This window comes from Hylobates moloch, unplaced genomic scaffold (assembly GCF_009828535.3).
Source record: "Hylobates moloch isolate HMO894 unplaced genomic scaffold, HMol_V3 SCAFFOLD_3, whole genome shotgun sequence".
NCBI lineage: Eukaryota > Metazoa > Chordata > Mammalia > Primates > Hylobatidae > Hylobates > Hylobates moloch.
The window spans coordinates 40,023,425-40,040,042 of record NW_026652278.1 but is presented as its reverse complement, the minus strand read 5'-3'; the positions used below and the strand labels follow the sequence as shown (position 1 = coordinate 40,040,042).

General features: G+C 38.2%; 1 protein-coding gene across 1 annotated transcript in view; it reads left to right on the top strand.

The window, feature by feature from the left end:
- The window catches only part of PDE6C (phosphodiesterase 6C), a 55,039-nt gene that overhangs the window by 29,276 nt on the left and 9,145 nt on the right, over positions 1 to 16,618 (top strand). Inside the window, exons 15-16 of the mRNA XM_032136564.2 lie at positions 4,474 to 4,561; positions 14,194 to 14,294. Coding sequence (XP_031992455.1) covers positions 4,474 to 4,561; positions 14,194 to 14,294 — 189 coding nt within the window. The remainder of the gene's footprint in view (positions 1 to 4,473; positions 4,562 to 14,193; positions 14,295 to 16,618) is intronic.

The window sequence follows — 16,618 nt, the reverse complement described above, 5'->3', positions numbered from 1 at the left end:
CAAGTTATTTAAACTTTCTAAGCCTCAATTTCCTCATCTGGAAAGTAAGAATTGTAATAATGATACCCAGCACATAAGGTTGTTGTAAAGATTAAATGCGATCATGCATATAAAGCCCTCAACTCATGGTAGGATCTTGGCAGTTAATAAATATTAAGTATGACTGCTGCGCGCGGTGTCTCACGCCTATAATCCCAGCACTTTGGGAGGCTGAGGAGGGCAGATCACGAGGTCAGGGGTTGGACACCAGCCTGGCCAACATGGTGAAACCCCATCTTTACAAAAAATACAAAAATTAGCCGGACGTTGTGACGTGCACCTGTAATCTCAGCTACTTGAGAGGGTGAGGCAGGATAATTGTTTGAACCCAGGAGGCAGAAGTTGAAGTGAGCTGAGGTCACGCCACTGCACTCCAGCCTGGGTGACAGAGCAAGACTCAGTCTCGGAAAATAAATAAATAAATAAACTTTAGGTATTATTATGATTACTATTATTGTTATGATGTCATTGGACTCTTCATTCACCAGTATTGCTCATGGCCAGCCCAGTTCCTTGATAATGGGTTTTAAGATGGTCTATCTGCCTTAGCCACACTTCATTCCCATTTCTGACACATGAATTACCCCTCTCCAGAAGTAGTGAAGTGTTGTAGACAGACTGAACGGGCTTTGGAGTCTTGGGTTTGTGCGGACCAACTACTTCTTGGTTGGGGGATCTTGGACACGTCATTTAATCTACTTGAGATTCAGTTTCTTAGCCATGAGATGGATAAAGTATTGACCTCTCAAAGATTGTTGTGAGAATCCAGTGAAACTATATATGTGGAACCAACTTGAGAAAGTGCCTACTGCAGGTTTCACATACATAATTTCATTGAGTGAAAAGCACTTTCTAAGCAGTGACTCCTCATCTTCAGCAATTCTACCTATTATTAGGCTTTGTCTTGAAAAGACAATCTCCATCCAGACTTGAGGCAAGAGACATCTTCATCTCAAAGGTTCCAGCCTACACTGGCCACTCGCTCCTCCAGAATGCAAGTCCCCTGACAGTCACTGAAGTCCTCATCCTCCTTCTTGATCAGTAGTATACTAGCCAATTCAGTTCCAGAGGAACAAATTGAGCATCTATTGTGTGCTAGTAAGGACTTGATACCTACTGCCTCATTTAACCTTCACAGCACAGTGAAAGGAGGTACCATATAGGAGGTACTATTATCCCCCACTTTAACTGATGAGCTCAAAAGATGAAGTCAAACCTTCCCTAGGTTATAGGATGTGGCAGGATTGAAGTTGCCATCTTGCCTACAGGTTTGCAGGAAAGATGCATGCAGCCACACCCTGCCCTCTGCATTGGCCTGGTTTTCTTTCATCATTCCTCCTCTGTAAACTCAACTGTAGGGGCATGTGGTGATGGAAGGGCTTCCTGACAGCAGACTGTCAGTGTGTGTGTGAATGTCTGTGTGTGTATATAAATAATATATATATATTTTTGAGACACGGTCTTACCCTGTCACCCAGGGACTGCAGTGGCACAATCACGGCTCACTGCAGCCTTGACCTCTGGGGCCCAAGCAATCCTCCCACCTCAGCCTCCCAAGTAGCTGGGACTACAGGTGTATGCTACCATGCCTGGCTAACTTTTAAATTGTTTTTGTAGAGACAGGGCCTCCCTATGTTGCCCAGGCTGGTGTTGAACTCCTGGGCTCAAGCAATCATCCTGCCTCAGCCTTCCAAAGTGCTGGGATTACAGGCCTGAGCTACTGTACGTGGCCAACTAATTCTTTTTTTTTTTTTTTTTCCACTAAATCATTTGTGAGTCGGCTGCAATACTAGATTTCATTCCTAAATATTGCAGCATATATTTGTTAAGAATTAGGAGGACATTCACGTACATAAACACAATACAATGATCACCCTCAGTATTGGTACGATAATATTATCTAATATAAAATGTTTATTCAAAATTTTCCAATTACCACAATAATGTCCTTTATAGCTATTTTTTCCTTCCAATTCAAGATCTAATCAAGGAGCACACTTTGCATTTAGTTGTCAAATATCTTTAATCTCCTTTAATCTGGAGTATTTGCTCAACCTTTTTGTGTGTTTCAGGATGTTGACGTTTTTGAAGAGTCTAGGCCAACTATTTGGCAGAATATCTTTCAATTTGGATTTAACTACTTGTTTCCTGATTAATAAATTCAGACTAAACATTTTTTGGCAGGAATACTACATAGATGATGTTGTGTCCTTCTAAATGCATTGTGTCAAGAAGCCCATTATATCAATTTTATTTATGGACGATGTCCAGAAGATCTCTTTATGTAAAGGAATATTTTCTCCTTTACAATTCCTTTGCAATTAATAAGTAATATGCAAAACATTATTTTGAGATCAGATGAATATCTAGCTTCCCAATAACATTTTTTAACTAATATTTTTAAACCTAAAGGAATTAAAGATACCACTCCTTTCTAACTAGAATTGAGCTTTATTCATTTTTAAAAATATACATTTTAAATTGCTACATAATAGATGTACATACTTTTGGGGTTACATGATATTTTGATACATTCATATGATGTGCAATAGTCAAATCAGGATAATTGAGATATCCATCACCTTAAACACGTATGATTTCTTTATGCCGGGAATATTCAAATTGTTCTTTACTAGCTATTTTGAAATAACAATGGATTGTTGTTTGCTATAGTTACTCTATTAATTTATTGAACACTAGATCTTATTTCTTCTACCTACCTGTATGTTTGTACCCATTAATCAACCTGTCTTCATCCTTCCCACCTCCCTACCCTTCCTGGCCTCTGATAACCACCAAACTACTCTCTATCTTCAAATAAAGAAAATGTGGTGTATATATATATATCTATATATACTATATATAGATATATATAGTATATCGATGTACTATCTATAGTATATCGATGTACTATCTATAGTATATCTATAGATAGTACTATCTATAGATATACTATAGATAGTACATCGATATACTATAGATAGTACATCGATATACTATATATACTATAGATAGTATATCCATATACTATCTATACTATATATATGATATAAACGATATATACTATATATACTATACATACTAGATATAGTATATAGATATACTAGATATAGTATATAGATATAGTATATAGTACATAGTATAGTATATAGTACTATATATACTGTATCTAGTATATCGATATACTATATATAGCATATATATGCTATATATATGATATACTATATAGCATATATAGTATATCAATATACTATATATACACTATATCTATACACTAGTATACCTATACACTATATATAGTATATATACTATAGATAGTATATCTATATACTATAGATAGTATAGATAGTATATCTATATACTATAGATAGTATATATAGTATATCGATAGTATATATAGTATATCTATATAGAGAGTATATATATAATGGAATATTATTCAGCCACCAAAATAATGAAATCTTGTCATTTGCAGCAATATGGATGGAACTGGAGATTATTTTGTAAAGTGAAATAAGCCAGGCACAGAGAGTCAAATATCACGTGTTCTCACTCATATATGGAGGCTTCGAAAGAGGATCTCATAAGATAGAGAGCAGCTTGATGGTTATAGAAACTGGGATTTACTCATTTTTAAAAAAATCTCCAATGCCAACACAGAGTAGTTGTTTAAATATGTGTTAAAATTATGATCAATTGTATTATTGATCAGATATGGCCTAATTATTCCCCAACTAAAGTATTTGCTTTCCCTGACCTAGCAATGAGCTCTCCCAGCCTAAAGTTTTGTTCTCCATGAAATAAATAAAACTTCTCTACTAAGGCTGCCAGCCATGTTTTTGATTTCTTCTTTCTTTAAAATTATTTATTCTATATTTTCATGAGAGTCTTCACATAATCTCTAGACCTTTGACGTCAGCCTCTTTTACCCTGAAGGCATTGAAGAAAAACAGGGTACAAAAGACTGGAGCCCCTACTTATATAAAGCTGTGATCTAATCGTTAATAAATGGGAACTCTAAGCTTACATTTATGTCACTGTCTTGGGGGAGGAGAGAAATGTTACCTTATAGTTCTTTTCATCTTGGTTCTATGCAGATAACCTATGGGCCTCCACATGTTTGCTCTATAAGTCATAGTCCATCGCCATTAAGTCCCAGGGAACTTAAAGAAAATTTAGATACAAGGAGCCAAACTTCTTAGTTTAAACAATTCAATGATTTATGCATTCAACAAATTAGGGCTTTTTTTTTCCCAAAAGAGCACATTCTCATCTTCTAAATCTAGAAAATCTTTTCCAATATGTTATTTTTGACCACTTCACAGAAAATTGAGTGAGGAAGGAGAAGAGAGACATTAAGAAAAATCCTGAATTGTATGAACCTATGTGTAATTTTTAAACAGCTAGAATCATGGCATATTGTTTTCCTTCTAGATCCACGTCTCCATTAGCAAGACTTCATGGTTCTTCTATTTTGGAGAGGCACCACCTGGAGTACAGTAAGACTCTGTTGCAGGATGAGGTACGTAAACCTCTCTTTAGGACAGCTAAACACAAATTCTGGATCAAAGCACTAACCCACAGAAAATGCTTAGAAAAAGGGTGGCCTTGAGTTACAGCAGTTGATAGTGTATACCCTTATTGAAGTCAATTGATAGAAATTGCTATATTGAAATAGTTTTTGAACAGCCAAGTTGGAAGTAGCTGAGACAGGTGAAGAGAGCCACGGAAAGTCACAGAATCTCTGTGGGTCTGTAGGGAAAGAAGAAAAAGCTTATGGTGGATGCAAAAGGGCTCCGTGCACCCCAAGCATATGTAAATGTAAAGGGGAAAGGAGGCTACATGGTCACTGATTTTCTTATTCATTCATGGGGCATATGCTTTAGAGCATAGTCTATGCCTTTAAGAAAGTCAAGCTTTCATAGTGGAGTGTATTCACACATTCTTGCATTGCTATAAAGAAATACCTGAGACTGAATTATAAAGAAAAGAGGTTTAATTCACTCCCGGTTCTGCAGGCTGTACAGGAAGCATGGCAGCATCAACCTCTGGGCAGGCCTCAAGGAGCCTACAATCATGGTGGAAGCTGAAGGGGGAGTGAGCACTTCACATGGCCAGAGCAGAAGGAAGAGAGGTTGGGGGGAGGTACCACACACTTTTAAACAACCAGATCTCATGAGAACTCACTCAGTATTGTGACCAAGGAGGATGGGGCTAAACCATTCATAAGAAACACCGCTCGCAAAATCCAATCACCTCCCACCAGGAACCACTTCCAACACTGGGGGATTACAACCGAACACGGGGTTTGGGTGGAGACACAGATCCAAACTGTATCATGGAGGTAGGCGTGACTTAGCCACCATCAGAGAGGCACTGAGCCATGCTCTGAGAGTTCCAAAGGGAGAAACCACATTTGTGTGAAGACTATGGCAGCAGAAAGGTACAAAGAGGGTGGGATCAGGGACGGCTTTCTGCAAAAGCAGCTCAGCCCCTTGAATTCATTGTGAATTGCACGTATTACGTACTACTAATCTTCCAGAGAGGGTAGTCATTCTTCTTCCCTTGATCAATTTTACTGAAGGGATATATGGGCATGTGGAAAGTTGTGGATGTTGTCTAATTATACTTTCTTAAGAACGTTCCAAACCAAAAATGATTAAGGTGAGTCATTAGATTGAGGGGAGCACTGTTTTGTCACAGGCAGTGAACTTGTTTAGAATCACATACTCATTAGGATACATGAGTCCTCTGGAGAGTGGGCTTTTCTGTTTTAATAATAATCTTTTATTAAAAGCTCAGGGAGAATATACAGAAAGATATCCAAGTTTAGAGAGAATACTAAATTCTTCTAGGTAATGAAAATCCAAGATGGTCCTCATAAGCCAAGCAGGAAAATCTCATAAGGCAGAGCAACTGGGCAGAAAAATGGAAAAAGAAGAAAACTGATTGGTTGTTTTAACAATCTGTGATTGACACAACACCCAACACCATTGCCATCCCAAACCTGCTGGGGCATTTCTAATTCCGCTATGCTCTTGGCAAAGCGCTAACCGCGTATGAATCCAGATGGTGGTTCTCAGACATGGGTACCTGGACCAACTCTTTTGGATTCATTAATTTAACAGGGCGGGGTCAGACAGGCTATTAAGGCACAGATCCCAGGCCCCATTCCCCACTTACTGACCAGACTCTGGAGTTTGGGCCTGTGAATCTGTATTTTGGACCAGAACCCTTTTAATTATGATATGCAGACAGAATCTCTCTCTGCAGCAGAATTCACAGCATAGGTAACACCTGTTCTATGAGAATTAAAAGAAGGAGTGGAACTGAAAGTAACTCAGGAATGTAAGAGTAAATTGTTATTACCTGATTTGTTATAAGTCTTTGTTTTGCTGGTTGGGACAATCTTCGGTTTCTGAGTAAGAATTTTCTATAAATCCCACTGTTTATATGATACCACAGTGAGGTAGTGTCAAATGTCATGTATCGCATAACCATACAGTTACCTACTAAAACAAAATACTGTTTTAAAACAGCAGTCAAATATCTAAATGCTTAACAGTGGAAAGCTCCTAGTTTCTTAAATATTTTTCCTTCTGGGATTTGGCAGTTTACAGTTACAGTTTTCTGTCTGAATTTTTTAAATGTTATTTACTTTGCAGTCTGAACTGGCTTTGATGGCTATATAAAGGCTTATTATTCTTTCTAAAAAGGAATATTGCATCTCAGTAATCTATACCATCTTTTCAAGGACCTCTCTGTAATACCATTCAACCTGCTAATTGCAGACTTTTAAAGCCTTGTCAATAGAGTCGCTAGGCAATGCAGTCACACAGAGCCTGTTTACGAGCAGTCAAATTGGACACACACACAAAAAGATTGTTACCTATCAGATATTCTTTTTACATTTTGGGGAGACAATGTAGTTCTTGTATTTTTTCCATTCTCTAAAGAAAATATACACGTTAAAAATTTTAATTTTTTTAAATAAGGGAAATCCTTGGGATTTATCCAGTAATTTCAGCATCTGTGGGCATTACTCAGACATTTTGTTTTGCATATTATAAGGCTTTGAACTGCAATGTCCGTCTATCCTAGCAGAGGTGGATTCACCGCTTTGAGGAATAGAACTGCCTGTACTCTAAACCAGACAGAAATCAATGCTTTAACCCAAATGAATGGGTGGAAACCTTGTTAGCCAAATTTGCACAAGTATAAATTTTAATACTAGAATATACTGTAGAAATGACAAAATATATTGCTCAGCATAAATAACAAAATCCTGTTATTATTCAGAACATCTCTTTCCAAAGTGTATGATAATATTATTTATGCTTTTTCATATCAACCCCATCAGCCTGCCCCATTTTACACATAGAAATGTGAAGGAGAAATCAAAAACCTCGTGTACTGCCACTAGCAAGGCAAGAACATGTTGGCAATATTCTCTTGCGGGCGTCATAGGCACCACACTGAAGACTAGAACGGCCTGTACTTTCCCTGGCCTCAGCTAGCTCGAGAGCCACGATTTGAATGAATTAAAGCCATTTCTACCTGTTTGGGGTGTGCTATGCAGAATTCATATTTCTATCGCCATTTTAATAGTCAGGGAAAATAAAATAGATTCTTTCCATGAGCAAATGAAAGCAGCTGAGCAAGTCAGGGCCCGTGGCCAGGGGCTGGGAAGTAGGTCTCCTTTCTCGTCTAGTGCACCTGTCTCCACATAATGTCTTCAACACAATGCTCGAAAACAAATGGAATATTACATATTTTTATATATATTCAATATTCATTAATAGTTGCAAAAGTTACATAGACCCATTACAAAAATTCAAACAATAGGAAAAACATCAAAGACAAATATTTTTTAAATTGCTTCAAATCCTACCATCCAGAAATCGATATTTCATTAACGTCTAATGAACCTCATTGTGGTCACCCTGTGGATATATACAGGAAGCATGGAGAGAAAGGACTTTTGAAAAATGTGATCCCACTACCCAAGCTATTTTTTTAAGCCAGAGTTGGTTTTTAATCAACTTCATTGACGTATATGTACAATAAACTGCATCTCTTATTTTATTTTATTTTTGAGACGGAGTCTCACCCTGTTGCCCAGGCTGGAGTACAGTGGTGTGATCTCGACTCACTGCAACCTCCCCCTCCTGGGTTTAAGAGATTCTCGCACCTCAGCCTCCCAAGTAGCTAGGATTACAGGCATGCACCACCACTCCCGGTTAATTTTTGTATCTGTAGTAGAGGCAGGATTTCACCATGTTGGCCGTGCTGGTCTCGAACCCCTGACCTCAGGTGATCCACCCACCTTGGCCTCCCAAAGTGCTGGGATTACAGGCATGAGCCACCACGCCTAGCCTAAACTGCATCTCTAGAGTGCCCAATTCCATGAGTTTTGACTATTTTATATACCTGGGAAACCAGCATCACAATCAAGATGCAGAACACTTCTATCATCCAAGTAATTGCTCGTATCATGCCCCTTCACAGCACATCCCACTCTCCACTCCTAGTCCTAGGCGGCAACCATTGAAATGTTTTCAGTTGCTATGGATTAGTTTACATTTTCTAGATTTTATATAAGTGCAATCATACAATTAGCACAATAATAGAATAATCATGCAATCAATTACATTCTTTTGCACTGGTTTCTTTCATGCAGAATAATAATTTTTAGATTACTCATGTTGTGTATGTCCATGATTCATTCCTTTTTTTAGAGATGGGGTCTTGCTCTGTTGCCAAGACTGGAGTGCTGTGGCACAGTCATAGCTCTCTGCAGCCTCAACCTCCTGGTTGAGGGCTCAAGCAAATCTCCTACCTCTGCCTCCCAAGTAGCTGGGACTACAGGCATGAGTCTCTATACCTGGCTAATTTTTTGTATGTTTTGTAGAAATGCATTCTTGCTATGTTGCTTAGGCTGGTCTTGAACTCCTGGGCTGAAGCAATCCTCTCTCCTTGGACTTCCAAAGCACTGGGATTACAGGTGTCAGTCACTGTGCCCAGCCAATTCATTCTTTTTCATTGCTAAGTAGAATCCCTTTATCTTAAATAAAAGTTATTGCATTTGACTTTATTTGAATTTAAGAGATGAAATGTTTTTGAAATGGAAAGAATTGCAGAACTTCACATAATGGTGTCTTTATCACAAGAAATGTTAGCTCTTAAAGAGCCCTCTAAAATGAATAACAAATGACTATGAAAAATTATGAAAATCTGTAGAGAGCATTTAATGTTTGACATTTTTAAGCTATATGTGTTAACTTTACAGTATCTACTAACTCCCTTCTATGAAATATGAAGGAATTGGTATAATTTTTCCCATATATGTTTTATATGTTTTTTTATTTTTTACCATTATCAATATTTATAAAATTACATTTTGCTCTGTAATTTCCAGTACTGTTTATTTTAATTCAACTTTTAACTGAGTCCAGTACTTATTGACTCTACATTTTCATATAAGTTTTATAATTGATTTGTCAATTTACAAACACACATACACAAATTTGTTGGTATTTTGGTTAGAACTGCACTGGCTCTATGGATTATTTTGTGTTCTTGTGGTCATTTTATGCATAGGTTTTGCACTTGTTCCCCTCTGAAAATTACTCATCCCTGAATGGAGCCAACTATCTGCTGAGTACCATGGAGAAGGGCAGGAATGAGCTGGGGAAATCCTCAGCTTCCAATTTGTTGTCTCAAACATTCTCTCACCAATTCTAAGGAACACACCTGTATTAGTCCGTTTTCACACTGCTATAAAGATACTACCTGAGACTGGGTAATATATAAAGAAAAGAGGTTTAATTGACTCACAGTTCTGCACTGCTGCATAGGCCTCAGGAAACTTACAATCATGGCTGAAAGAAGCAAGGCATGTCTTACATGGTGGCAGGCAAAAGTGTGTGAGAAAGAGCAAGGAAGTGGCACACTTAAAACCATCAGCTCTCATGAGAACTCCCTCACTATCACGAGAACAGCGTGGGAGAACTGCCCCCACGATTGAATCACCTCCTTCCAGGTTCCTCCCTCAACACCTGGGGATTACAATTCGAGATGAGATTTGGGTGGGGACACAGAGCCATATCAACACCTCATTGATTTTGTTTTCCGGAAGTTGGTAAAGCTCATATTGAGCAAAGCCCATGAAGCTCCACGCCTTCTATTTGGGATCTGGCCATTGCTGTCTGCCTTCCCTCCTTCACTTCTTGTTACCTATGGCAATCTGTTTGTTCTAGGAGATTGAATATCAGAAGTCAATACAAATGTACATCAGCATAACTTCTCCAACAACTCCTGCTGTTGTTTTGTGTTGTCAAAGTAGGTCTTGAAATGAATTCCTTGCTTCTCCTGTGTGCTGGGCACATCTTGGGACCTCTTGCTCTAATTAAAGGATCACTGAGTCTGTGTTTACTTAGTAAACAAAAAACCCAACTTGTGTGTATGTGTGTGTGTGTGCATGTGTGTGTGTGTGTGTATGTCCCACTTTGTTCCAAAGAGGATTTGATGGAGCTTCGAAGAATACATACAACACTAAAGAAAAAGAAAATGAGGACTAATGGAAAAATAAGAAAAACGAGGTGAGCATAGTAAAGGCCATACATACCCAAAATATATACAATAAGGTACATACACGTACCTTATTGTATTTATCAGACATGGGCCACAAATTTGGCCAAAACGTTTATCAGACACAGGCCACAAATTTGGCCAAGTGCTTTCTAGCAACTAATACAAAAGCAGGAATGGGATCTTTTATATTAATCTATATCCACAACTTAATAAGTCAATTAGAAGCTCTTCTTTCAAGAACCTCAGGTTGAAAGGGAGAACAGAGAAAATCTAAAAGAATGTAGAATTAAGAAAGAGTTTTTCAATTAGGAGGCTTGTACATGTTTTTAGATAAAAATGAAAATGAGTAAGAAGAAAAAGGTATGAATGAAATGCAGACCTGTAGTGCTATATACAAAGGAAGTGGTACTGAAATGGTGACTATAAGCCCTTTTTCTTCAGTATATCAATTTTTAAAAATCCAGTATTGACTCATTTTGCAAAGTAAGATAGTTTTTGATAATCTGTCAACTTTAATACAACTGTTTTATTATTTTGGATTGGAAAAAGGTATAACAGAGTAAACAGTATTTGTCACATGTTTCTATATATTTCTTTATATATAGCTTTTTCTTTCACATTTATTAAATAGCAACAAGTGTCCAGGTTTACAAATTAAGCAATATGCACTAAAACAATTGGTGCATAAATTTGATTTGATTAGTTGTAGATTATACATGCCGCACAATCTGACACTTGGTAGAGACGAGGAAGTCTCTGTCCCAAGGAATTATTTCTCTGAATTCAGCAGTCTGTTTTGCTTTTTAAAATGATTTAATGTGCTATAAATATTAACTTGTCTAAAAGTTTAAGGCATTTTCACACATTCCTCCCCTCCCCCTACTTTTTTTCCTAGTATAGCAATCAAGGTTGGCTTCAAATATTATTAATTTGCCAAGTATGTATCTGAGTCACATAATAAACATTACTTTGGGAACATAGCAATGTTCATCAGTGAACAAATAAAGGCAGTGAATCCCTGATGTCAGTATGCCACTGGATCACCCCAAGTCCAAAAGGAAGGCCACTATTGTTCCAAAATGAGGGGCAGGTTAAGTGGGATCAAAATGGCCCTACTTACTTTTCCCCTCCCTGGTAATCCAGACCAGGTTGAAAATAACCTGTATCCAGAAGATTTGGTTCAGAGATTCTGGACTGATATGTCCAATATGCTTCTGTGAAATGTCCCAAGTAAGAAATTGATTTTGGGGCTGGGCACGGTGGCTCATGCCTGTAATCCCAGCACTTTGGGAGGCCGAGATGGGCGGATCCCTTGAGGTCAGGAGTTTGAGACCAGCCTGACCAACATAGTGAAATCCCATCTCTACTAAAAAATACAAAAATTAGCTGGGCATGGTGGTAGGTGCCTGTAATCCCAGCTATTCGGGAGGCTGAGGCAGGAGAATCACTTGAACCCAGAAGGCAGAGGCTGAAGTGAGCCGAGATTGAGCCGCTGCACTCCAGCCTGGGTGACAGAGTGAGACTCCATCTCAAAAAAAAACATTGATTTTGATCCAGATAATCTCCCTTTTTGTGTATTGTAATTTAGACTGGTCAACACCCATTGCTTCATTCTAGCTATTTTAAAAGTTTAACTATAGTTGCTATGATGAACTCATTATGTTGACAAAACAAATCACAATTTTCCTTTCTATTACTTATATATGCTTTGTAAAACACCACTTTTCTTGTCCTAGAAAATGTTATAAAAAGATGACTTAAGTGAAGATTTATATAAGGCATAGTACAGTGTCTAAAACTTGAGTTTTTGTCCAATGATTGCTTTCTAATATTTCAATCTTCTGAAATGACTGAGCCATATTTGGTCTTAGGTTTGCAATTCTATTTTTACCTGGAGCTAGCCTCATAACTTTACATAATAATAATAATGATGCAACAATAAATTTTAACAGCAATTTACAGTTTTAAAATGCATTCCCAGTTTTCATTTCATTTGATTCAGCATTCCACAGATATTAATTGAGCATAGACTAAGTGCTAGGCAGTTAGACAGGGCAGCTGTTATTATGCCCATATGAGAAAACAAATGCTCACAGATGTTAAGTGAAGCCTCTAGGATTATACGACCGCCAAAGTGGGGAAGCCAGGAAATGAACCTGGGTTCCCTCTTGAGAGGTAATGTAGTGTGGTGCAGAGATTAGGAGCACAGACTCTGGAACCATGCTGCACTGGTTTAGACACCAATTCTGCCACATTCTAGCTGTTTAACCTCAGGCAAGTTACTTCACCTCTCTGTGCTGGGGTCTGTTGTGAAGAGATTAAGAATATTCACAAAGCACTTAGAGCCTAGGAGGTAGTAAGAACTAAGTAAGTGTTTACTGTTATTATTTGGTGTTCAGGCCAGTACGGTTTTTGGCATTATGCTACCTCTCTCTTTATATAGATTGATAGACTATCTCCTCTTTCTTTCCAGTGGAATTTTTCTGTATTTTGTAACTGTCCAATTCATTTGGCAAAATCACTATGTATCTGTCATTTGGCCTGTATGACTAAAATGGTCTATTTGGAATAACTGGGCTTTAAGAAACCACCCCCAGCTTTATATTCTCATTTTCTTTCTTTCTTTTTTGAAACAGGGTCTCGCTCTGTCACCCAAGATGGAGTGCAGTGGCACAGTCTCAGCTCACTGCAACCTCCAGCCCCCAGGGTTAAGCAATTCTTCCACCTTGGCCTCTTGAGTAGATGGGACCCCAGGCACACACCACCACACCCAGCTATTTTTGTATTTTTGTATTTTTAGTAGAGACAGGAGTCTCACCATATTGCCCAGGCTGGTATTGAACTCCTGAGCTCAAGCCATCTACCCACCTCAGCCTCCCAAAGTGCTGGGATTACAAGCATGAGCCACCATGCTTGGCCTATATTATCATTTTCTAGAATGCTAAGAAATGAAACTGATCCATATGTGAAGAGATGTAATGAGAAACTCTTTGAAGAAAGTTCTAGTTAAGTCTTGGTAAAATAGAATTGCATGTAAACATTTTAAGGATAACGTGGAAGGATTTCATTATTTTTTCCTACATATACATGAGTAAGAGTGTAATTTGCAACTTCTGAAAGACCAGTGGTTTTTATGATCACTCTAAAATTACCTGGTAGATAAAGTAACATGTCTGACAGTTGGACTTCTCCCAGAAATTATTTATTAAAGCTCCTCAATTAATACAAGCTCATTTTTCATCTATTGTTATTTATTTTAATGGTCCTGGAAGAAAACATCTACTACAAAAACTTAAACACTGATTACATGAATATTGGCTAACAGTATCTATTTTTATAGTTTAAATTAAATTATCTTACTTAAAGTACAGTAGAGGGGTTTACTTAGTCCATTAGATAAAAACTAAAAGCAAGCCAAAAAAAAGGAAGGAAAACAAGAAACAAATCAAACAAAAAAGCGTTGAAAGACTTTTAGATTTTCTTCTTGTTTAGCATGGTTTCATTTGTTCAATCAGAGGCAAAATTATTGATTGCATTTTATTGTGAATTTTCATCTTCCAGAGTTTAAACATCTTCCAGAACCTAAATAAGCGGCAGTTTGAAACAGTTATTCATCTGTTCGAGGTCGCAATAATAGCAACTGACCTGGCTTTATATTTCAAGTAAGTACATAACTCTGCACAGTGGAATGCCCTATACTCTGTGTGGTTTTACCTTCCATAAATTATGTTGCATTAATGTTAAAAGGCATTTATTCTCTCTCTCACACACACACACACACACACACACACACACACACACACACACACACACACACACACATTTGCTCTCCTTTTGGATTACTAAGTAGAGTATCTTCAAGACAGATGCCTGCCAGTAAATTTACTAGACATCCGGGAACATATTTTAAAAACATAAGCTCCTAATATTAAGTAGGTTGCTATCCGAAGAAGTTTGAATTGCAGAATATGCAGCCAAGTTTGTGCCTTGCCAAAAGAGTGAAGCCAAGAGACCTCTCAAGGTGCCTTTTGTCCAGGTGAATTCTCTACGGTCCAGAATCTGGTATTTTAATGTTTCAGGCTCAGAAATTTAATTCTGTCAAAGTCTGGGAGCTGAAAAATTTTGGTGGCATTGACACACATTAACCAAACTTACAAAACTGAGTTGTACATAACACAGAGCCAGCCTATTTACAACAGTAATATTGCCAAGGAGACCAGATACTCCCAGTATCTCCACATTTTCCCATAAGTGAACTATAAAGTTGCCTGATGAAAATGGGTTAGAACAAGATGAACTAGTAATAGGATTGAAATATTCAGTGGCTTGGGCATTGTCAAATTATGCCTTTCTGATCCTTCTTCATTAAATATTTATTTATTATTTATTATTATTATATTATTATACAGGTCTCGCTCTGTCACCTGAGCTGGAGTGCAGTGGCACAACCTCGGGTCACTGCACTCTCGGCCTCCCAGGTTCAAGCGATTCTCCTGCCTCAGCCTCCTGAGTAGCTGGGACTTCAGGCTCCCACTACCATGTCTGGCTAATTTTTATATTTTTAGTAGAGATGGGTTTCACCATGTTGGCCAGGCTAGTCTTGAACTCCCGACCTCAAGTGATCTGCCCAACTCGCCCTCCCAAAGTGCTGGGATTACAGGTGTGAGCCATTGCACTGGGTCTGAATATTTAATTATTAAATAGTTCAACGGGAAGACAAATACTAATAATAATAAAATGGATATCCAAATATCCATAGCCCAGATTTAACAAATGCGAAATTTTGCCGTATTTGCCTCAGATTTTGCTTTATAAGGAGAAAAAAACTAGTGATGCAATTGAGGCATTCCACCCCTACTCCACTATGAAAAATCCCTTCCCTTATTCCACAAAGATATCACCGTCTGACGTTGATGTGTATTCATTTCCATCCATGTTTTTATATGGTATTGTTGTGTGTTGTTTTTTTTGTTTGGTTTCTTGGTTTTTTTGAGACAGAGTCTCACTCTGTCACCAGGCTGGAGTGCAGTGGCGCAATCTCAGCTCACTGTAATCTCGGCCTCCTGGGTTCAAGTGATTCTTCTGCCTCAGCCTCCCGAGTAGCTAGGACTACAGGCACGTGTCACCACGCCTGGCTAATTTTTTTTTTTTTTTTTTTGTATTTTAGTAGAGACGGGGTTTCACCATGTTGGCCAGGATTGTCTCTATCTCCTGACCTCATGATCCACCCACTTCGGCCTGCCAAAATGCTGGGATTACAGGCGTGAGCCACCTCGCATGACCTGTTGTGTGTTTTCAAATTGTCCATAAGTGGTATCATCGTGTCTGTACATATCTTTCTGCAACTTGCTTTATTCATGCAACATTGTGTTTCAAAGATTTATCATTGATAATAAATGGAGCTCCAATGCATCCATTTTAACTGAAGAGTATTCAACTGTTGAATATTCATAATTAATTTACCCAATCTTCTATTCATAGACATTTCAATTGTTTCTAATTTTTCACCATTGCCTACAATGCTACCTTGTATGTCCCTGTATATATATGAGTTTCTCTAAGAAATGTAAAAGTGACAATGCTGTAGGATTTGCATGTCTTCAGTTTCATGCTACATTACAAAACTGCACTCCTGAGAAGTTGTGCCAGTTAGCACTCCCACCCACAGTGTACAAGAGTTCCAGCTGAGTGGGGTGGCTCATGCCTGTAATCGCAGCACTTTGGGAGGCCAAGGCAGGAGGATCACTTGAGGCCAGGAATTTGAGACCAGCCTGGGGAACATAGCAAGACCCTGTCTCTACAAAAAAATTTAAAAATTAGCCAGGCATGGTGGAGCATGCCTGTAGTCCCAGCTACTCGGTAGGCTGAAGTGGGAAGATCCCTTAAGCTTAGGAGTTCAAGGCTCCAGTGAGCTAGGATCAAGCCATTCCACTCCAGCCTGAGTGGTAGAGCAAGACTCTGTCTCAAAAAAAAAAAAAAAAAAAAA